This window comes from Pinus tabuliformis, chromosome 2_2 (assembly GCF_031772625.1).
Source record: "Pinus tabuliformis cultivar Carrire ecotype Pingquan chromosome 2_2, CPIR1, whole genome shotgun sequence".
Classification (NCBI taxonomy): Eukaryota; Viridiplantae; Streptophyta; class Pinopsida; order Pinales; family Pinaceae; genus Pinus; species Pinus tabuliformis.
The window spans coordinates 634388566-634413114 of NC_142300.1; the positions used below are offsets into that span (position 1 = coordinate 634388566).

Below are 24549 nucleotides of genomic sequence, written 5' to 3' on the forward strand. Positions count from 1 at the left end.
AGGTGGGGGCAGTGGGCCACCTCCTCCCGAGCTTTGAGGTCCACCCTCTCCTGTCTCTACCTCCTGATCTGCATTCTCCTCCTCCTTTGGCTCACTATCTAAAAATACCTCTATGTAGTGGGCCTTGCCCTTGGTACACCGATGCCCTGGTGCCCATGGCTCCTGACAAGTAAAGCATAATTTCCTCCTCCAGAGGTCCCTCTTGGTCTCATCATCCAACTGCCCTTTCCCTATCCACTCCTTCTGAGGAGGCTTGATGTCTTTTCCCTTCTAAGGGAAAGGAATTCTAGTAGGTGTTGGTGCCCTCATCTTCGGAACAACATCCAACATGTCCCGTGCCTAGCTAATGGCATCTTGCAATGATGTTGGCCTATAAGCTCGCACCCAACCTTGTAGTGGCTCGACCAAACCCTCAATAAACAACATGATCAACCTTGCCTCTGAAATATCTGAGACCATCACTGCTAGTCTTTGAAACTCTACTATGTAAGCCTCTACGCTGCTTGTTTGCTTCAGGTTAGCCAACTCCCTGAAGTGCAACTCTGGATCCTTCCTATCAAATCTCTCCACCAGCTTGCAAGTGAACTCATTATAGGATGTGATGGACACATGCCCAAGTGTAACCAATCTATGATACCACCACTCTTGTGCATCACCCTCTAAATGTAATGTAGCAAATCTAATGGCATCTATCTCCTGCATAGGATTCAAATTAAGGTAAGTGTCTAGTTTCTGAACCCATGATCTCACAAAATTCCTGGCTGACCCATCAAACCCTAGAAATGTCACCTTCCTTGCTAGCTTCTGATTATCCCAATTTTGATTCTGTTGTCCTCCTCTGGAAGTCCCTACTCTGGGCCGATACTTCTCCTTCAGATGGCAATAGTTTGCAAAAGTAAGTATCCTCTTGACTCTAGGATCCAATGCCTCATACTCATCAACTCCATTTTTGAATGATTTGATCAACTCGGTGAATGCATCAACTCCTCTATCTTGCTTTGGTTCCTTTGTGAAGCAAGGCATAGTGGGTCTAGGAGTCTGTTCATATGTGTGATTTGTGCGCGGAGGCATGTCTCCCTTCTCCTATTCCAAAACCTCCTTATCCTTCATTGTTTCCTCCTCCACCACCTTGAGGTCCTCCCTGCATATTCTGCATTTGTAGTGCTATCATATGCCTAGGCTGCTCATCACCATTGTCCCCCATGTAGTCTCTAACATTTTCGAACTCCGTATCAGAAAGATGCCCAGGTTTGTATTCTCTACCACGGTTCCTTCCTCTACCTCTGCCTCTAGGACGATAAACAACTCCACCAAATGGCCCTGTCATGACATGCTCTCGAGCCCACAGCTGAATCTGTTCTTGCTTCCATTTAACCACCTTTGTAGACAATGAGTGCAACAATAGTTAAGAGTTGGAATAGGATTTGAAAAACAAAAGAGGCGGGGAGAAAACAATGAAAAAATTAATCAATGTTGGGTATTTTCGGTATACTTTTTGGCTTTCATGTGGTTGATCTTGGTTCTAATCTACAGTGATTGTGACTAGTCTAAATAATGCTTTCAGGACTTCAAAGCTAGAAAATCTGTCACCTGAGATTCTAACATCCATGGAAAATATATCAACATATATGTTTCTATTTGTTTATTAATGAATTAATTTTTCACCAATCTCTAAACTTAAATTTTGGGTTCTGTGCGATAGCTATAATGGTTGTAATTTCCCATATGACAAGCTTTGAATTTTTCATTGAAACAGCATCTGAATTTTGGTAGAGGAAAATAACTTTACAGATAATACAGAACACATAATTCAGGAAGACTCTACAAATAATACAGAACACATAGACAAGCTTCAGAGTCATTCAAAATAAAAGTGTTTTTAAGAAACTCACAGAAGTTCAAGAGTTGTTATGTTTCCAATCTCCTTAGGAATACTGCCACTGATATTATTCCACATGACATCCCTTTCAAAAGACAACAAAAAGAGGTATAAAAATGTTGAAGGAGAGCTCTTCATATTAAGTTATGCGAAATGCAGAAAAACTGTATAGCAATGCACATTATATGTAGCATATACCAATACATAAATGTAATCTGGAAAGAGCAAAGGTATGACTTTTATATGAAGCAAGTAATAATATCTGAAATGAATGTGAAACTTGCATGTTGATATTCCATGCCATCATTTTCATTTTTGTAGGAATCACTTGCACTGACATAACTACATTGACATTGAATTTAATATTGAATCAACTTACAAAATTTTAAGATCCTGTAAAATTCCAATTTCTGGAGCTAGATTTCCTGTAAGGTTCATGTTTAACAATTCCCTGCACAGCAGAACTTGCCATCAGTTCAATTAACTGACTTCTTAACATGATTTAGTGTTCTGCTTGTCTACTTTTGTTTTCAGCAGAGACATTTACTGTTTGCTCCCCAAAGGTGTACATCCTAAAAGAACTTCAAATAAGATGGTAAGAAATGACTCGTCATTTTTTCCCACCTCTAATAAAATATTTGAAATTATGTATGTATCACTATCCAAATCACAATTAATCCAAACATAAGTTTTCTCACAATTAATTGGAAAGAATTCCATTTGTCTTTTAAACATGGCATCTTATTTACTCATAAAGTCATATGTTTCAGATATAGAGAAATTCAATGATATTAAAGGTAAATTCAACATGGAAAATTCTATTTAAAAAACAGAAAATGACCGATTATTTTACATATAATGCCTTGTGAATTGCATCTCTTTCACTGAAAACATGTCATTTGAGGCAGGAAGAATCAGAGAAAACTTGAGGAACCCTATTTTTGAGGCAAGTGTAGAAACTTTGGCAACTGTACAGATAGGAGAGAAAAGGCCACCATGTGGCTGTGCATATGTGTGAAGGGGCTATGGCATTCATCCGTGACCAGATCCAGGGCTCTTGAGTGAGTCTGGTACAGTCTCCTAATGGGATAGCACAGGTACAGAGGAAAAGGGAAGATCACCAACCAAATATAAAGAAGATGATGCTTGGGTGTATGCATGGAGGAATCGTTCTCGGAATCAGCTTCCTCTAAAATTTCTTCCTTTAGATTGTGGGGATATGAATGGCTCCATTAGGACTGTAGTTGTTTCATTGAAAGCAAAACTTGAAGGTGTTGTAGATCCAGATCCAAAAGCTCAAGTGGAGTGGCTGCCATTGCCCTCGACTGGGTTGCAAGAATTGGACGGGTCTAAAGCAAATCTAGTCATCAATTTGAGTGCAGATACAGAGACACAAATGGTAGATGCGACTGATGGACATATTGACGGATCCTTAGAGGAATTGCCACTTCAAAAGAAGGATCCCACCAAATCCACAGAGAATGTGGTTGGTGTTCAGTTTGCTGAAGTTGCTGTAGGAAGTGTCCAAATTAATGGAGTCTTTTTGCTTGAAAATGGTTTGGTGAAATTTGAGGAGGGCCCTCCCCTAATCATTCACAGTTTATTGATGATATGGGTGGATCGATACCCAGGACTAGCACTAATTTTTCATCCCTGGCTGATAGATATTTTAAATTTTCCATAGTAGAAATAAGGAGTACTATAAGGAAGGAAAAGCTTGGAGCATCATGGTGTGATTTTGTTTCTCTTATGTCGCATTCCAATTGAAGGTTTTAACTGATGGTTCCTAATGAACTAGGAAGCTAAGGGGAGTTGGGATCCAAGTATGTTCACCTTCTATTTAATTTTGACACTGCAGCCCAACATGTTTTGCAACACGGTACCTAGACCACTGAAGGTTCCCTGACTCATGTGCAAGCTTGGCGGGTGACTATTAACCTAGAGGATCTAGGGAAGGCTTGTTACCCTCTTTGGTTGAAGTTTCTTGCACTTCCAACCAACCTACGATTGTTTGTAGATTTGTTTGCCAAATTGTTTTCTAAGGTGCTCATCCCAAATGGATGGCATAATTCTTTTCTAACCAGCATTGGGATTTATGTTGAACTAGATTTGGAAAAATAGCTCCCTTTATTCATCTATGTTAGACTTTAGATGATTTCATCAGCATACCTAAGTCTTCCAAATGGTTTCTTTACCTATCAAGCACAAGATCACCTCATCCATGATTCTGCCCATTGGGAACTAATCCAAAATTCCTCTATGGGTACAGGTGTTTCTACCTCGACAACATCTTATAGTCAAGGAGGTTTTTTCATCAATGGAATTGGGAAAGGCAACCAAGGATGGTTGTCCCTCAGCCAAGCATAGTAAGCCGTTAGCTAAGCTATCTCATAGTGTGGGGGACAGATCTATTTGTGGCTATTCTTTAGGCGTCTTCTTTGGGTGCTTTAGGTCTTGTTTTGCAGCAAGTTCATGATCTCCTCCCTAGTGGATATGATGTTAGTGGTGAAATTCAAAGCACTAGCTCCTAGTCTTCTGCAATTGCAAGTAGTCAACATCAAAGTTTGGATGTTGACATTAATTAGTGGGTTAAGTCAAACAAATGAAAGGAAGCTTCGCCTCCCATTTGTTTGGACAAGCTTGTGGAGAATGTTGAAATTTCTAAGTCTGACATGTTAGAAATCCCTACTGCATTATCAGGATTATTTCACCTACTTGTTTATTCCTTAACAAGTTATTTATACATATAAATACTGAAAATAAACACCGTTATTTTTGAACAATCGTCCCCGGAAAAAACCAATGCGGGAAAATCAGTGCAACAGTTCTGAGGGTTTTATTATTATGCAGATTTCTTGAGTACAACTAGGGTGCCAAACTAGCTCACCCAACAGATATTTTTACACGGCAGTAATACCTCTTCTCGGAGATAGATATTCAGCAAGTCTGCCCCACGAAAATCCTTCTGGCGCTTCTCCAAGGCTCTACGTCAGCCCTGCTAGCCTCAGCGTAGCTCTAGAACCCTCTGCGTCAGCCTTCTGCTTCTCTGCATCAGCTCTTTGGCCTTCTGCGTCACCCACGCAGGCCCCTCAGCCTCTACGCAGTCTCTAGCTACCTCTGCATGGCTCCTGCTGCCTCTGCGTCAGCGTGTCTGGTCATTGCGCTGACCCTCAGGCACTATCTCTGTCTCTCTGCTATGTATTCACTGCCCCTCGCTACAACATATCACTTGTTTGAATTTTCTCAGCAAACCCCGCTCCAGAAAATCGAATTGAATGATCAATCTTGGTGTATCTCAAACTGACCCTCAAGTCTCCTCTTATACTTTTCCTGTTGAGTTTTCAATAGCCGAGATTAAGTCTCTAATCAACGGCTAAGATTAGATTTGGCTTGATCCATCTCATTTAGAACATTCTCACCCAGTTTTATATTGATACCCATTAATATTTTAATTTTCCTAAGTTTAGACTTAGGAACCCCATTAAAAATATTAATTATTTTAATGTCTCTCTAACCGGGTAGAATTTTCCCAAACCATTTCTGGGACTTGGATATCTCATGTGATTTAGCCTCTCCACCAATTTTCATGGCTAAAGCACATCCAATGCTACCACAAATCAACAGAGTAGTGAACCCCACACCTCAAGCAAAATCGTTCAAGGAACATGTGGTCCTTTCTCCTTGTTACCCTCAATTTGTATGAGGTCATGGACCAATTTGAAGACCATACCCAAATAGGTTGTGTTTTAGAGAATTTTGGTCCTAAATTCATCATTTTCCTATGTTGATGTTTGTATATCATGGATTATTTTTCACTTGCCATTTTCATCACACTTTTCAAAGGCTTATAGGTCGATCAGGATTGAGCATTTGGATGTACTAGGGGCATAGCACTTGTGCGCACTGTCATGTCCCTTCTCAAATACATTTGTAACAGGGCATTGCTAGACAATTTTGCACAATTTTCATTAAGGAAAAGAACCCAACATTTTCGACTTAGGGACTTAGGAGGAAATTCGACTTTTTTGGTTGCTAGTGGAATGTGGGGGCCACCCACATGTGAATTCGAACTGGGCCATTCGAATGTCTTGGAGGGAATCTGAATAGCTAGATGGAGGGGCCCACATGAGGCAAGGAAGGCCCAAGGAGTTAAAAGGAGGAAGAAGCTCTCATTTGGGTTCATTCTTACACCTTGCAATCAAAATTACTTGATTGTTCGCTCTATTGTTTAGCTGAGTCAACCGGTTGTTTAGCCACGAATCTCTCAAGTAGGAGATTCAACCCTTCCTTCGGGGACCTTCCATGCCTACCCTAGGGAGGCAGTTCCATAATCATTTCAGGAGATCCGGGAGTGCGTTACAACACTACCATTCATCCAAAAACAAAGAGTGCATATTTCTGGTTAGCTGGAGAATACGTAGGAGGAGTTGGATCTATCCTTGATCAGACATTTGCCGAGAGAGTTAGAGGATTGGGAGAGTAGCAATAGGCCAGCATTTCTTGTGAGTTTTGGAGCCAGCATCCCAGCAGTTCGAATTACTGGGCTTGGGGACAGTGCAGAGGGCCAGTCCAGCATTTTCATGGGGTTTAGGAGCAAGTGCCATAGGCTGGAAGCCCATCCGAGAAGTCAGGGGCTTGGTAGTAGGGGTCAACCCAACACTTTGGGATCATTTCCGGGAGGATTTACAGGCAGATTCTAGCAGGCCGAGTTTTGCAGTTGTAGCTGAAGTTGGGTTCCAAGGGTGTCAAATTACAGAAGTTTAAACTAGCCAAATTCCTTCGTGGGTTTTCCTGGGTTTAGGCAAAAGAGTCCGGGGTTAAAGCTTATAATTTTATGGGCACGGGAAGTGGACTTTTCAACCATTCAAACCTAGAAGAAAGGCAGTTTTCTGGGCAGCGCATTGCAGATTGGTGCAGCAGTTGGAGCAATGATCGGATCAACTATTTTCTCACCTAGGTTTGGTCATGCTTGTCCATTGAGGCAAGCCCAAGTGTACCATACTATTATCCATTGCATTTTTCCCTAAAAAAAGTAATAAAATGGCTTAGCAGTTCCTTATTTGCAGCATTTCCATGGGTGTTTAATGTGTATTTTGATTTTATATTTTGTTGCACAAATTATTTGCTTTATATCACTTGTATTCCTACTTAGGAACATCACAGTGATATCAGAGCCTAGTTCTTAGCTCAGTTGTGGTGATTGTCTCCTATGAGAGAAGGGGACTAGCAAAACATCGCATACCAGAGGTAGAGGTACCGGAGCAGAGAAAGAGAGTTGGAGATTACTCTAGACATGAAGGACAGAGGGAAAGCAGTGGTAGAAGAGGAGGACATGGTGGAACCCAAGAGCAGGAAAGAGATGGCTTTCGACAACCTCCTGAGAGCCCTGAATGACTTAGCCAAGGGTCAAAAAGATATGCTGGAAGAGATTAAGCTGCAGAACAGAGAGGACCACTCCTAGAGGGTTTTTGTTTGGGGAAACTTATGGAGCCTCTCAGCCATTCGAACATCCCTCACCAACAATGCAGCACCCATCATCTAGTGGGAAAACTCGTGCCACACTGCCTTCTTTCATACCAGTGGCACAAATCGAACCTGTAAGGGGTGAATACCCCATTCAGATGGGAGAGTGGCAGTCTATGGATGCAGACTTTAGGGAAGCACTCTCTTTCAAAGATTTCTGCAAGCTCAAGCAGAGTGAGAAGAACAAGGGTTATGGAGGACAGGGAACCCAGAACTATGAGCTACAAAGGACCATAGGGAGGATGTACTTCCCTACTTTCGATGGCACTGCCAAGTGCACGACTAGGGCTTGGGTTGAGAAGATGGACACCTACTTCCAACTCAACCGGATGACAGAACAGGAAGCCATCAAGATGGCCACGCTGCACATGGAGGGGGAAGCCCATGACTGGTGGTTTCATGGCTTGGCCACCCTAGGGCATGACAATGTGGCTTCTTATGAGGACTTCACCAGAAGGGTGGGAGAGCGTTTTGACCAGAGAGACCCAAAGGCCCATTTCGGAGCGCTGACCCAACTGTGCCAAACAGGCAACCCAGAGCAATACATCTCAGAGTTTCTACAAGAATCAGTGATGATTTCGGATCTATCAAAGGTTAGGAGGGTGTACACCTTCATTAAGGGCTTACTTGAGCCCTTGCATGCACTAGTTAAGTCACACAGACCCTCCATGCTGCAGGAGGCATTTTTGTGCACCAGAGATCTACAGGGGGCTAACCCCAAGAATAGAGCGCCTTTTCCTGCACTGACCCCTTTTCCACAAAAGGGGCATGAGACTAGACCTCCACCTCAAAGGATCACACAGGGGTGGGGGAAGCTAGATGTGTTGATTTGGGGTAGCATCGGATGTGCTCTAGCCACGAAATATGGTGGAGAGGTTGGGGCACATGAGATCTCCAATACCCAGAAAGGATTTGGGCAGATTCTAAACAGATTAAGAGATATTAAAATAATTAATATTTTTAAAGGAGTCCCTAAGTCTAAACTTAGGGAAAATAAAATATTAATGTGTATTAATATGAATCTGTGTTAAAGTGGTCCAAAAGACATGGATCAAGCCAGATCTAATCTTAGCCGTTGATTAGGGACTTAATCTCGGCCGTTGAGATGTCAACAGGAAAAGTATAAGAGGAGGCTTGAGGGTCACTTGGAGACCACACCAGATGATCAGTCATTCTATTCTCTAGAGTGGGGTTTGCTAAGAGAGATAGAGTTAGTGATCGGGAGAGCAGCTGAGGGGCATTGAGTATAGAGGAATAGAGAAGGCAAAAATTGTGCCGGGAGAGCAGCACAGTAGCCAAGGAGGGTGACATAGAGCCAGAAAGGGCTCACGTAGGGCCACGCAAAGGCAGCCAAGTGTTGCGCGGAGCACCAGAGGGGCCAGCGTAGCTGACACAGAGGCTCGTAGAGCTGACACAGGGCCTCCTGGGGCTGATGCAGGCCAAGAAAGCATCAACATGAGACAGAGAGGGGCTGACCCAGTCTAGTTTGGGTAGACGTTGGGGTTTCAGGAGCAATTTTGTGTTGAGGAGCTGCCGGAAAGGTTTTTCGGGGTTTCAACCAGGAGATTTCTCTCAAACTGTGAGGTATAGCTGCTAAGGAAATTCTCTATTGGGTAGGCCAGTTTTGTCACCCAGATTGTACTCTGATATTGCTTGATAAGAAAACCCTCAGGTAGTTGCACCAGTTTTCCCGCATTGGTTTTTCTGGGGACATCGGTCCAAAAATAATGGTGTCATGTGGTGTGTTTGTTCTTGTTTCTTTTAGTTGTTGATCTGTAATATGTTGAGCATGCGCTGGTGTTTATTTTCAGTATTTACTTTGTAAATAACTTGTTAAATGAAAATTAACAAATAGGTAGGAATAAATCAGAAAAAGTGCATGAAGGGTTTCTAAACTAAGTAAAATTAGAAACTTCAACATGGTATTAGAGCGTGATTGCAGATCACGGGAGGACTAAGAGACATCAACCGAGCGGAGCAATAGCAGCAGAAAACAACTATCCCGAGGTGACAAAAGTTGTTTCTAGCAGCGCAGAAGCCAGGAAGTGTGACGTAGAGTCAGCCAGAGCCACGCGGAAGAAGTCGGGAAATGCGCAGAGCCTCAGAGAGGCCAATGTTGCTGACGCAGAGGGCCAAAGGACTGACGTAGGGCATCCCAGGGCTGATGCAGACACATCTGAGGTGACGCAGAGCCAGCGTGGGGCAGAGAAGGGCTGACGCAGTTCACAGGGAGGCAGTTGCTGGGGTCTAGAAGGTTGCAGGAATATTGCAGAGTAGAGCTGGTGATGTATTGTAGTCAGAACAATACCTGACAAAGCAAGGCCAGAGGAGTTGTTACCGAGTGTTTCTAGCCGAGGAACCCGGATTAGCAGTGTAGTTGCACAAGATGATCAGAGTAGGGGGCATCTCAACAAGTGATAGGAGGATTTCCAGGAGGGAAATCAGGACTCAGAGGGAGTCCAGAAGAGAACTTCCACACGGGAAGTAGAGACCCAGAGGAGTCGAACAGAGAACTTCTAGGAGGAAAGTAGAGGAGCATCATGGCACTACACGGGGTAAGAGACCAGGACAGACTGGACGGAACATCGAACTTCGCAGTCTAGAAGGACAGAATCATATTTGTGCTTGACAAGAATCGTGTCAAGAACTTCGCCTTAAAGGTAATAGCTGTCCCAATCGACCCCAGTGAGAATGACAGGTACGAGGAGGCGATGGCGAGGGCCAAGTGCATTATCCTTGACGGGGTCAAGGATCATGTGGTACCACATATAGCCGAGAAGGAAACGACAGTTGAGATGTGGGAGGCTCTCAAGACCCTATACTATGATACTTCTATGCAGAGAAGAATGTTGCTCGAGAACCAGATGAGGTCGTATCAGACGAAGAAGGGTCAATCGATTAACACCTTCCTTGAAGGACTGAATGAGATCCGAGACCAGTTGACTACTATAGGAGCAACACCGGATCAGGAGCTTATGGTAAGGACAACCCTGAATGCCGTCTCAAAAGAGTAGGAAGTGTTTGTCCAGAGCATCCTGGGCAGAGAGACTCTCCTACCTTGGGACGAGATGTGGGCAGCTCTTCGCCAGGAAGAGATTAGACGACAGTCAAAGACAGGTAGTAGCAACAAAGGGATCAAGGTCAAACAGGAGGAGGAGGATGTGGCCCTAGCATCTGAGGTAAAGCAAGAGAAGCGGAAGAAGAAAGATCTCTCCAAGATCAAGTGCTTCCACTGTGGGGAGATGGGTCACTATGCGACCCAGTTCCCAAGGAAGAAGAGTAAAGGAGAGTCTTCCGAGACTAAGACAGTGCCAGCACGGGTAGAGAAGGAAGTTTTGACAGATGATGAATGTGCCATGAGTGCACATGTACCACTTGAGTGAAAGTGGGGAGACATCGAGCTGTAGTCAAGCGGACTACAGGCGATGAGGGGTAGGATCCTGAGGTACCCAGCCTCTTGGATTAGACCTTGCTACGGGAGCCCCGACGAGGAGTAGTAGGACTGGCTGGGTGGGTAGAGACGGATGCGGATGGAGGGGCAAAGAGAGCTACAGTGCAGGAGTCCCAAGACAGCGCAAAGCTAGCAGGCTGTAGTAGTGCGAGAGGCACAGGAGTGTTGCACCAGTGTAGGAAGGCACAAAGAGGTGTGCAACAGTGCGAGATGTAGGAAGTTGTTGCAACAGCGCAGAGGTTAGAGAGGGAGCACTTGTCAGTGACAGAGGGAGCTTCAACATCAGTGGGTGTCTCTAGCCCAATAGGGAGGTCAGTTGGGGGATCAATTACTTACTTCTCAGCAACTGAGTTGCAATGTAGTAGTGGGCAACATGATGCAACATGATAAGAGGAGGTGCAGTGCAGATGCAGTGCTGGGAGAAAGGACAAGTAGCAACACAAATGTAGAGGGAGTTGTCGTACAAATGCAGCAGTGGCAGTGGCAGAACCATGGGCAGCAGTACAGGAGGCATCAATGTAGATGATGTTGGGTAGGAAGGCCTAGCATCAGCACAGGTACCGATGACGGATGATCAGAGTAATACTCAATAAGGAGTATTGCTAGAGCACAGTCCTCGCTAAGAAGGAGTGTTGATTTGGGGTAGCATTGAATGTGCTCTAGCCACGAAATTTGGTGGAGAGGTTGGGGTACATGAGATCACCAATACCCAGAAATGGTTTGGGCAGATTCTAAACAAATCAGGAGATATTAAAATAATTAATATTTTTAATGGAGTCCCTAAGTCTAAACTTAGGGAAAATAAAATATTAATGCCTATTAATATGAATCTATGTTAGAGTGGTCCAAAAGACATGGATCAAGCCAAATCTAATCTTAGCCATTGATTAGGGACTTAATCTCAGCCGTTGAGATGTCAACAGGAAAAGTATAAGAGGAGGTTTGAAGGTCACTAGGAGAGCAAACCAGATGATCAGTCATTCTATTCTCTAGATGATCTGGATTTAAACAGGAACACAACAAATCACAGAGATAACCATAAACATAGAGATGCAGCGGAAATAATACTTCATTTCATCAATGTAAAATACTGAAATATGCTTACAAACAGAAATGGAAATAAACCAGCTAGGGCGATGGTAGCTTATCTCTGAGAAGAGATGTGGTGGCTACATGCCTCTGAACTGCCTTACAATGAGGCTCAAGGACCTTTTTATTATTGAACAATAAGAGAAAACCCTAAACAATGAAAACCCTAACTCGAGGAGATGTAACGCCAAGAGTTTATGGGCCCCGTTGGGGTGAGTTAGACAGCCAACTTCCCAGGGCCGCGACTTGGTCATATTATCTCCATTTGACGCGCATGATAGCCCGTTGGAAAGATTTCTCCGAGGACTATGACAATAAAAACGATATTATACAAAAAAAATGCTGGTGGTAGATTTCCAAAAAAACGTCGTTTAGGGCCTCAAAACGGCTCCCAAAATTGAGGACCCGAAAAACTGCTAAAAATAGTAAACTGTGCTACAATTAAGGAAACTAAAAAACTAAAAGAAGCAATGGTGGGGGTCCAAGTGGAATTGGAGGGTGGCCACCAATATCCACCTGGATCATTCCTCCCCCCTTAGGAAGCCTTGGTCCCCATTGCGTTGAGTTCCTCCATGAGATGAGGGAACTTCTGTTGAACTTGGTCCCTGGTGAGCCACTTGCCCTGGTGAAAGAATGTAGGCCAAGGAATGGGGGAATGCTAAGCTCAAAGGCATTATCTCCCACAGCCTTGGTAATGGTATAAGGACCATATCGGAGTGGTCTGAGTTTCCGATAGGCTCCGGTAAGGCTTTCCTTTCGCAAATGCAATCATACTTTGTCGCTCACCTGAAACTTGTGTGGCACCCGATGTTGATCATGTCGCTACTTGTACTTGGCATTTGATTTCTCCAGAATGTCATGGACCTGCTAGCAAATATGTTGGCTGTGCTCAATGAAGCGATTTGCCTTATCTATTTTGGACTGGACATGAGCCGAATCTGCGTGAGTAGTTGCAAATGGCATGGTCACATCAATGGAACATAGTGCCTGGAATCCCAAGCCCACCTGAAAAGGGATGTGGCCAATCAAGCTGTGGAGAGCTTGGTTGTCGATGTGCTGAACATAGGGGAGGCTCTCATCCCATGTGTGTGGATGCTTTGAGTTGTACATGCACAAAATGTGTACGATCATCCTGTTGACAACCTCTGTTTGGCCATCAGTTTGAGGATGGAAGGCTGTGGACTTAGTGAGTTTGGTGTCCAACATCGACCAAAGACTGGACCAAAATGTACTGAGAAACCTATTGTCCAGATCTGAGATGACAAACTATGGGATCCCAAAGTGTACCCACACTCGTTCAAAGAAGAGTTTAGCAATGGCTTCTGTTGTGATATTCTTCTTGCAGGCCGCCATAATGGCCATCTTCGAGAACCTGTTAGCGACCACAAAAACACAGTCATTTCCATGCTTAGTGGAAGGAAGACCTGACATGGAAATGGATTCCCAAGGTCGACTAGGTGTAGGCAGCGGGGTATAGAGGCCTTGCTTCTTGATGGTCAGTTTGGCAATGGTGCACGCAGTGCATGATCTAATGTACTTCCTGACAACCTGCCGAAGATTTGGCCGATAGAAATACTTTTGCAGTATTGCCACAGTTTTCTCGACGCCGAAATGCCCAACAGCCCGACTGTAGTGTGCTCCCCAAATCATCTTGGCACGCTCGCTTGAAGGAACACAAAGGTGACCCAGGTGGCATAACAGGGCATCCTAGAGGTGAAAATCTGAAACATGCTGACCCTCCAAGAGTGTCTAGTCGCTTTTGTAGAGAAGTGGCCAATCAGAAGTCTCGTGCCCACAAGAGTTGAGCACAGTGGTTAACACCATGATCGATGGTCAATTGAGGCAATCTACAATATTAATGGTGCTGCCCTTCTATACTTGATATTCAAATGGAACTGTTGCAGGTATGTGGACCACTTCTGATGGCGATCATTCTGCAATTTCCCTTGGGTCTGTATGAACGGTAGGGGTCAGTGGTCTGTGTGGATGACCGTTTCCTTCCCCAAAATGTAATGCTTCCATTGTCGGCAGGCCTGCACAATGGAATACATCTCTTTGTCATAAGTGGGATACTTCCAGACTGTGTCTGAAAGTGTCTCACTTTGATATGCCACTAGATGCCCGTGTTGAGTAAGGACTGCCCCAATAGCATAGTCAGAGGCATCTGTCTCGACCTCAAATGGTTGTTGCAAGTCTGGTAATGCGAGCACTGGTGCCGAGCAGAGGTGATCTTTCAACTCTGTGAATGCCTTATGTTGAGATTCAAACCAAAAGAATTTTTCTTGCGCTCCTCCCTTGGTGACTTGACTCAAGGGTCAAGTGATATGAGAAAATCCAAACACGAACCTGCGGTAGAAGTTGGCCAGACCTAGAAAGTTACAAAGCTTTGTTAGAGTTGTTGGAGATGGCCAATCCCGAATGACTTGGATCTTGGCTGGATCCACATGCACCCCCTATTCACCAATAATGTATTCCAGATACTGAACCTGGGTCATGCCAAAAGTGCATTTCTCCAAATTGGCACATAACTTGTGTTGCTGCAATGTTTGGAGAACCTGTCAGATGTGGTGGAGGTGCTCTTCCCAACTTTGGCTGAAGATCAGGATGTCATCCAATTAAACCACTAGAAATGAGTTGGTGAATGGCTGCAAGATGTCATCCATTAGCCTCATGAAGGTTGCAGGACCATTTGTCAATCTAAAAGGCATAACCAACCATTCGAAAAGGCCATCCTTGGCTTTGAAGGCAATCTTCCACACATCGAAGGGTTCGATTGGTACCTGGTGATATCCTGACTTCAAATCGATCTTGTTGAAATATTTTGACCCCTTCAGTTGGTCCAGGAAGTCATCAATCCATGGGATCGGGTACCTATTACGGACAGTGATCTTGTTCAGCGCTCGCTAGTCAAAACAGAGTCTCCAAGTCTCATCCTTCTTTTGTACCAACACGATCAGGCTCCCACAAGGCAATGAACTCGGACGAATGTGACCTTTCTGCAGCAGCTCCTAAATCTTCCTCTTGATCTCATCGTTCTCCAGAATGGAGCGCCGATAGATTGGTCCATTGGGCAACGGTGTACCTGGGGTCAGATCAATGGAGTGCTTGACATAAGAGTGTAGAGGAACCCCTGTGGGGGAGGTGAAGATGTCCTCGTACTCCTCCACGACCTTGTCCATTTGTAGTTGTCGTACTGAGGGGCCCTGTTTGGAGGTCGTGGCCACCGTCTTCTTCTTTCCTTGAGGGTGTATCATCAGGAAAACAATTTTCCCAGCTTTGGAAATGAGCTTACTGCATTGTGTTGCAGTAAACAAAGAGATGGCGGTAGGCGGTGCTACCTCTGATATCCTGTACAACTTATTTCCCGAAGTAACAATAACAACACGGGGCCTTGATTTATACACAACATGTCGCTTCTACAAGTATGGTTGTCCTAATAATACATCACAAACTTCAAGGGGAGCAATGTCACACAATACCTCCTCTGTGAAGGGCTTGATGTTGTATGTAAGGCGACACTGTTGGCTCATGCAAAGATCCCGTCCTTGGTGAAGCCACCCGATGGTGTACGATTGTGGATGTGCTGTGGTCGGTAAGCCCAACCGCTTCACGACCTCTGCCGAAATGAGATTCTTTTGGCTCCCGCTGTCAACAATGAATTGTAGCTGGGAGCCCTTTACCCACATCTGGGAGTGGAAGAGACGTTCCTCCTCCTCTGAATCTTCGGGTTCCTCCTTCTGGATCTTCATGGTGGCAACGGTGGCGTTGGGCTCCGCATCAATAATCTACTTCCCTTTGTCATTCCCCTTGTCAGGTTCTGACTCAGAGTCGGAACATGCATCTGATTCTGAAACATTTAGCTCGGCTACCAGTGACTGCTTAGCCCGACACTCACTCGTGTTGTGAGTGGAGCTCTTATGGAACTCACACCACTTTCCTGTGTCCTTTTTTGGCTTTGCGGCGCTTTCTTTGCTTGCAGCTTTGGGGGGTTGTCTTGGGCCGCCCTACCTTGGCTTTGTCCTTTGTTCTATGGTTTGGGGGCACCTTTCCCTTGCTTCGGATTCGCAAATCCAAAGTCTCGCTTCTTCTGTTTAAACTTTTGTTCAACCTTGACGGCATATCGGTATGCTGTGCCAAGTGAGGAGATGTTCAGGAATTCTATTTTTTCCTACATGTACTTGGACAGGCAGCCACGGTATTTGAGTACCAAATGCTGCTCTGTATCCTTGATACTCAACTTTGTGTGAAGGGTATGGAAAATATTGGTAAACTCTGGCACGTCTTGGTCCCTTCTCTGTTGCAACGTGGTTCACTTTATGTATTAATCCTCATAGCTTCTGACAGGGTAGTACTGCTCCTTAATGGCATCCTAGAACGAATTCCAAGTGGGTGCAGCTGAAAATAGTGAGCCTGTACTTTCATCCTTCTGCTCGCAGTAGGTTTCCCACCAGTCCTTAACATAGGGGGCTACTTTGAGAAGAGAAAAAATAATCTTTTCCCGACTAGAAAACAGAAAAATAACCCTCTAGCAGATTTAACCATTTATCGATGGCATTTGCATCTATCTAACCCTCGAATATGGGGATTTCAAAATTAACTTGTACCTTAAATAGTGTGACGTTTCCAGAGTAGCTGTTGGAAGTTGGTGCGTCGCCCCTAGGTAGCCGCTGAAGGATCTGGGCAAAGTTGTCCATCATCGCATTGCTTTCTCGCTTGAGGACTTCTTCGAGCAAGATTTTGATAGGATCTCCTGCCCCCTCGTCTTTCTTTTCATCCACCATGGGTGGTCATTGGGATTTGTGAGATTGGTCTTGCAAAGGTTTGATCAGTTCAAGCCCTAACTCCTTATATCCCAACCTCGTTGGGGACATGCAAAAGAAAACAAAGAAAAAAAGCAGACTGCTCTAATACCATTGATCCAGATTTAAACAGGAACGCAACAAATCACAGAGATAACCATAAACACAAAGATGCAGCGGAAATAATACTTCATTTCATTAATGTAAAATACTGAAATATGCTTACAAACAGAAATGGAAATAAACCAGCTAGGGCAATGATAGCTTATCTCTGAGAAGAGATGTGGCGGCTACATGCCTCTGAATTGCCTTACAATGAGGCTCAAGGGCCTTTTTATTATTGAACAATAAGAGAAAACCCTAAAAAACCAAAACCCTAACCCGAGGAGAAGTAATACCAAGAGTTTATGGGCCCCTTTCGGGTGAGTTGGACAGCCAACTTCCTGGTGTTGCGACTTGGTCATAATATCTCTGTTTGACGTGTATGATAGCCCATTGGAAAGATCTCTCTGAGGACTGGATAAAAAAGACAATATTATATAACAAGTCACTGGCTGTACATTTCCAAAAAAACGTCGTTTAGGGCCTCAAAACGGCTCTAAAAGTTTAGGACCTGAAAAACTGCTAAAAATAGTAAATTGTGCTACAATTAAGGACACTGAAAAACTGAAAGAAGCAATGGTGGGTGTCCAAGTGGAATTGGTGGGTGGCCACCAATATCCATCTGGATCACTAGAGCGGGGTTTGCTAAGAGAGATAGAATTAGTGATCGAGAGAGCAGCTGAGGGGCATTGAGTACAGAGGAACAAATAAGGCAGAGATTGTGCCAGAAGAGCAGCGTAGCAACCAAGGAGGGTGACGCAGAGCCAGAAAGGGCTCATGCAGGGCCATGCAGAGGCAGCCAAGTGCTGCGCAGAGCACGAGAGGGGCCACCATAGCTAACACAAAGGCTCGCAGAGCTTACGCAAGGCCTCCTGGGGCTGACACAGGGTAAGAAAGGCTGACGCAAGGCCAACGTGAGACAGAGAGGGGCAGACGCAGTCCAATTTGGGCAGACACTGGGGTTGCAGGAGCAGTTTTGTGTTGAGGAGCTGCAGGAAGGGTTTTTCGGGGTGTGAGCGAGGAGATTTCTCTTAAACTATGAGGTATAGCTACTAAGGAAATTCTCTGTCGGGTAGGCCAGTTATGGCACCTAGATTTTACTCTGATATTGCTTAATAAGGAAACCCTCAGTTAGCTGCACTATTTTCCCGCATTTGGTTTTTCCAGGGACATTGGTCCAAAAATAATGGTGTCATGTGGTGTGTTTGTTCTTGTTTCTTTTAGTTGTTGATATGTAATATGTTGAGCATGCACTGGTGTTTATTTTTAGTATTTACTTTGTAAATAACTTGTTAAAGGAAAAATAACAAGTAGGCAGGAATAAATCAGAAAAAGTGCATGAAGGGTTTCTAAACTAAGTAAAATTAGAAACTTTAGCAATATGATGAGACATGAAAGGACCGCAAGAGGAAGAAGTTGTGCTTCACATGCAGGGATCCCTGGGCACCAGGCCATCGATGCACTGCCGGTAGAGTACACTATATTAAGGTTTTTTCTGACAGTGACCAAGAGGACGAGGTGGAGCAGTAGTGTGGTGTTGGAGATGGTGAGAGTCCGGCAAATAGAGGGCCACCACCACCAACTCCACAAGGAGGGGCATCCCTTGCCCCATCCAGGGGAGCCCTTGTTTACTTATGCGGGATTCCCAAATTTTTGACATTGAGGATCAGAGGCATCATACAGGGGCCGATGGTGTCAGTCCTAGTTGACATTGGGGATACCCACAATTTCATAGATGCCCAGTTGGTTCAAAGGAGGGGCCTCACCACGACTGAGTTCAAGGGCTTTTCAGTCCTAGTACCAGGTGATCGTACCATACAGTGCACTCGATATGTGCCTGCCTTGACAATAGTTATGGGGAACTACTGGATGACGAACCATTTCTTTGTGGTCGATGTGCCAAACACCAACATGGTGATGGGTGTCCAGTGGTTGTACTCCCTTGGGCGAGTCACGACAGATTGGAGGAAGCCAAAGATGGAGTTCATTGGGCCGAATGGCAAACTGGTAGTTCTGAGAGGCATGCAGTCTTATCCACCTCAAATAGTCTCGGCCCACAGGATGGAGGCAGATCTGCGACATGGGGACATTGCATGGGCAGTAGAGCTGAGGATTTCAGAGGTTGGGGGACAGGCCCAACCACCACCACCAGACATACAGGCTTTACTGGACAAATACACAGTTGTGTTTGGGGACATTCCACCAAGGCAGCCACTAGACAAGGGATTTGAGCACACTATTGACTTGGAGTTGGGTGTGTAGGCAGTGATCACCACCCCTTATAGGCATCCCAAGGCCTATAAGGATGAGATAGAGAAGGTTATTCAGGAGCTATTAGCATTGGGCCATATCAGGCCAAGTTCCAGTCCCTTCGCTTCTTCAGTAGTACTGGTGAAGAAGAAGGATGGAACCCTTCATATGTGCATTGACTATCGGACCCTCAACCAGAAGACATTGAAGAACCGATACCCCATTCCCCGCATAGATGAGCCAAAGGATGAGCTTAGAGGAGTCAAGTACTTCTCTAAGATCAATTTGCATTCAGGGTACCACCAGATTAGGGTGAGGGATCAAGATATCCCTAACACAGCGTTCCGGTGCCACTATGGCACTTTGAACTCCTAGTCATGCCATTTGGATTGACCAACACTCCAACCACTTTCCAGTCATGCATGAACCATGTATTTCAGGGACAGTGAGGAGGTTTGTTTTGGTTTTCTTCAATGACATTTTGATTTACAGCCGAACATGGGAGGAGAATCTCTAGCATTTGGAGGGGGTACTACGCATCCTAGAGGAGCAGCAATTTTATGCCAAACTATCCAAGTGCAAGTTTGTCTTGACAGAGATGCTCTACCTAGGGCATATCATTGGAGTTGATGGGGTGAAGGTCGATGAGGAGAAGATATGGGCCATTCGAGACTGGCCGGTACCACGAGATGTGACTGCACTAAGGGGTTTCTTAGGCATTTGCACCTACTACAGGAAGTTTGTCAAGGGGTTTTTACAGCTGGCAACACCCTTGACTGATTTGACCAAGAGAGGGGCTTTCGCATGGACTGATGGAGCATAGGTTGCCTTTGATCGCCTCAAGGAGGTGATGAGAAGTTGCCCGGTCTTGGCACTTCCTGATTTTTCCCAGCCCTTCACCATGGAGTGTGATGCACATCCGGGATGAGAGTTGGAGCAGTGTTGTCATAGGATGGGCATCCCATTGCTTTCGAGAGTTGGAAGCTCCTACCACATGAGTTGTCATATTCCATCTATGACAAAGAGATGTTGGCCATCATGAATGCATTAACCAAATTTTGACAGTACTTGGTGGGCAACAGGTTTCGAGTGAAGACTGATCACAATAGTCTTCGTCACTTCATGGGGGCAATAGAGCTTCAATGACAGGTAGCAGAGATGGGTCAGCAAGGTGCAGGCCTATGACCTTGACATAGAGTATGTGCGGGGAAAGCACAATGTGGTGATCGATGCTCTATCTCAGAGACCAACTGGTTTATCCCTCATCAACATCTGACATGATTGGAAGGGTCAACTATTGGTGGAGTACTCCAAGGACATGAGGGCATGCAAGATCTTGGAGGTTACCCATGCAGATGAGCGTTACCAAGTGATGGATGAAGTCATCTATTATAAGGGGCACATTTTCCTAGTACCCAACTCGCAGTTGAGAGAGAGGGTGCTCCAGGAAACACATGACTCACCATTTTCCGTGCACCAGGGGTTCCAGAAAACATATATGGCAGTGAGGGAGAGATTCACGTCGAAGGGCCTCAAGGGGGACATGCTAAAACATGTACAGGAGTGTGAGGCATGTTAGAGGAACAAGGGGGCGCTGATCCACCCTGTAGGGTTGCTACAACCGCTTCCCATCCACAAGGGGAAATGGGAAAGTATCTCTATGGATTTCATCACAGGGCTCCCCACAGTACAGGGGAAGGACTGCATCTACGTAATGGTCGATAGGTTGACCAAATATGCCCACTTTTTCGCCATCCCCACCAGATACATCGCTGCATAGGTTGCAGAATTGTTCTTCCGGGAGATTTTCAGGTTGCACAGGCTCCCTAAGAACATTGTGAGTGACAGGAACAATAGGTTCATGGGAGGATTTTGGCAGGAACCTTTCAGATTGGTTGGTACCAAGCTCATTCCTAGCACCAGTTACCATCCTCAGACAGATGGCCAGACTGAGAGGGTTAATCAGTGGCTGGAGGGGATACCGAGGAACTACATGAAAAGTCAGCAAAGGGCTTGGATTCGGTGGTTGCATTTGGGCGAGTACTGCTACAACACCACCCACCACATGTCCATTGGTATGACTCCTTTCCGTGCTTTATATGGATATGATGCATTATCTTTTGCTGACATTGTTTTTGGAGACAGTCGGGCCCCAAAGGCCAAAGATTGGGTCCAAGAGAGCCAAGACATCCTCAAGGCTCTCAAGGATAACTTGGTGACAACCCAAAATCAGCAGAAGGTGTATGCAGACTGACACAGGACAGAGAGGCATTTCGAGGAGGGGGACTTGGTGTACCTCCGGCTACAGCCTTACAGGCAATCCACACTGAAGCAGAAGGGGGTTGAGAAGCTACAACCCCGCTTCTATGGGCCCTACCGGGTGATTAGACGAGTTGGGGAGGTGGCCTATGAGCTAGAGCTAGCTCCAAGGAGTAGGATCCACAACGTATTTCATGTCTCATGCCTAGGTGACAGCAACGACGAATTTACCCCCACTGTATGATGAGGGCCACTTGGTTTTGGAACTTGAGGCCATCTTAGAGAGCAGGGAAAGGAAACTGAGTAGCAAGGCCATCAGAGAGTTCTTGGTACGTTGGAAAAACTTGCCAGATGAGGATGCCATCTAAGAGAGTGAGCATATTTTGGAGCACCCAGCTTTGAGGTTGCTTGAGGGCAAGCAACATTTGGGAGGGGAGGACTGTCATGTCCCTTTTCAAATACATTTTTAACAGGGTGTTGCTACACAATTTCGCACAATTCTGGCTAAGGAAAAGAAACCAGCATTTTCGACTTAGGGACTTAGGAGGAAATTCAACTTTATTTGGCTACTAGTGGAATGTGGGGGCCACCCACATGTGAATTCGAACTGGGCCATTCGAATGGCTTGGAGGGAAGTCGAATATCTGGATGGAGGGGCCCACATGAGGCAAGGAAGGCCCAAGGAGTTAAAAGGAGGAAGAAGCTCTCATTTGGATTCATTCTTACACCTTGCAATCAAAATTACTTGATTGTTCGCTCTACTGTTTAGCTGAGTCAACCAACTGTTTAGCCACGAATCTCTCAAGCGAGAGATTCAAGCTTTCCTTCAAGGGACCTTCCGTGCCCGCCCTAAGGAGGCAGTTCCATAATCATTGCAAGGGATCCAGGAGTGTGTTACAACACTACCATTCAGCCACAAATACAGAGTGCGTATTTCTAGCTAGCTGGAGAATACGCAAGAGGAGTTGGAGTTATCCTTGATCAAACATTTGCCAAGACAGTTAGAGGATTAGGAGAGCAGTAGTAGGTCAACATTTCTTGTGAGTTTTGGAGCCAACATCCCAGCAATTCAAATTACTGGGCTTGGGGACAGTGCAAAGGGTCAGTCCAACATTTTCGTGGAGCTTAGGAGCAGGTTCCATAGGCCGGAAGCCCATCCGAAAAGACAGGGGATTGATGGTAGGGGTCAGCCCAGCACTTTGGGACCATTTTTGGGAGGATTTACACGCAATTTCCAGCAAGCTGAGTTTTGTAGTTGCAGTTGAAGTTGGGCTCCAAGGGGGTTGAATTTCAAAAGTCTACACCAGCCAAATTCCTTCGTGGATTTTTCTGGGTTTAGGCTAAGGAGTCCAGGGTTAAAATCTTATAATTTTTTGGGCACAGGAAGTGGACTTTTCAGCCATTCAAACCTAGCAAAAAGGCAATTTTCTGGGTAGCACAGTGTAAATTGGTACAACAATTGGAGAAGTCATCCGATCAGCCATTTTCTCACCTAGGTTTGGTCAAGCTTGTCCATCGAGACAAGCCCAAGTGCACCATACTGTTATCCATTGTACTTTGTCCTCAAAGAAGTAATAAAATGGCTCAACATTTCCTTATTTGCAGCATTTCCATGGGTGTTTAATGTGTATTTCATTTTTATATTTTGTTTAACAGATTATTTGCTTTATATCACTTGTATTCCTACTTAGGACCATTACACACACTTTCATAGAGTTGCTTTCCTTGTAACAGTTTATATGTTGACCATTTTCTGGGTGTTGAGGCATTTTGATGTGAGTTGTCCATTGTACATGTGTCTAGCGTCTATGTTGGTCCCTAAAGCACCTAGCTTGGAGATTACATTAACATTTGTAGATTTTGGTGGAGCACTTGATTAGATGAGACCTACTTCTCTCATTTGTTGGTTCTTTATTATGTCATATGGTTTATTTATTGGTGCACTCCACATTTGCAATTGCTTCTAGATTATGTAGCCCTCCAACAACTATATTGATTGGCCATTCACGTGATCTTTCCCTTGATTGTGGAGCACCCTAGTGTATTGGGGTATTTTTAGCATTGGGATTGCATATTTGAATCAGTTCATCCCTCATTTGATGGGGCACTCCTTGGATCCTTATTCTTTGGCACCTATGTTGAGGCATAACAACTATTATGCACACTTCTCTAGAACACATGCCTAATATGGTGGATCTATGGTTTATTTTCGATTTTCTTGCACATGATTTATTACTAGAACATAATTTAATACGGGGTATTCATCTAAATATATCCCTTTATGGGAAATTATTGATTCCAGGTGGGATAGTCAATGGCATTCATCATTTCGTGCAACATGATCATATCTCAATCCATGTTCTATATGAGGGGTCTAAAATTCAAAAAGATCCTATGGAGATGAGGGTTGTGATGATATGCATTAGGAGGACGTACCTGGATCAATTCAATGTAGACCAAATTAATATGTAGTGAGATATGTACAAGGAATCATTTGGCATGTTCAAATTTAGCTAAACCTAACATCTCAAGGAGAAGAAAATGTTGAGTAAGATACAATTTATAAATTGTCACATTCTAATTTTCAATTTTCCTTTTCAAGTTTGGCATTGCAAAAATTGTAATATTTTCTTTTGTTTTCATAACAAGCTATTGGTAGATAGATTGTGGCTCCGAGACGACTACAAGAATTTTCCATGAATGATTCACCCGTGTTGACCACTACGTGTCAACTTCCCATAGCAGTACACCCCCTTTTCTTCGCAAAAGGGATAGCGCTTGATTGACGTGTCCGTGCCATTCGACAATCATCGTCGACTTGATCAATTTATGTTGTAAACCTAGTCTGCATGTGAATTGTAAATATTCTTAGCAGATATGAGTCATGTATGTAAATTGCCTAGGTGGACCTAATTTTCTAGTGATAATCTACATTCCGGAAGGTTTTTTGTCTCACCGATCCATGATTGGCAGAGTTTTCCTTCAGCCTAACCCCAAAGCCGGAGTGAATTTTGTCATTAGAATCTTAAGGGAATCCTAATGTGTTAATCTGCTAGATTATAGTTGTGACGCAAAACTGGGTGGTTTATGAGGGTCTATGTCAAATGGGTTTTCCCCCTTAAGATGTAAAATTGTAAAAGTCATGATGTAAAGTGTCTTGAGGGTTAGAAAATGTTTTAATCCCCTCATGAGTCCTA

The 24549-nt window shown here is 44.6% G+C and overlaps 1 protein-coding gene across 3 annotated transcripts in view; it reads right to left on the reverse strand.

Moving 5' to 3' along the window:
* The window catches only part of LOC149194226 (putative LRR receptor-like serine/threonine-protein kinase At1g06840), a 404279-nt gene that overhangs the window by 298656 nt on the left and 81074 nt on the right, over nt 1-24549 (reverse strand). For 2 of the 3 annotated variants that reach the window (XM_089407380.1, XM_089407378.1), the window contains exons 3-4: nt 2259-2330; nt 1893-1964 (exon numbers count right to left, since the gene is read on the reverse strand). In XM_089407380.1, the coding sequence (XP_089263506.1) occupies nt 1893-1964; nt 2259-2330 (144 nt within the window). The remainder of the gene's footprint in view (nt 1-1892; nt 1965-2258; nt 2331-24549) is intronic. The other variant, XM_089407379.1, reaches the window with a different exon arrangement.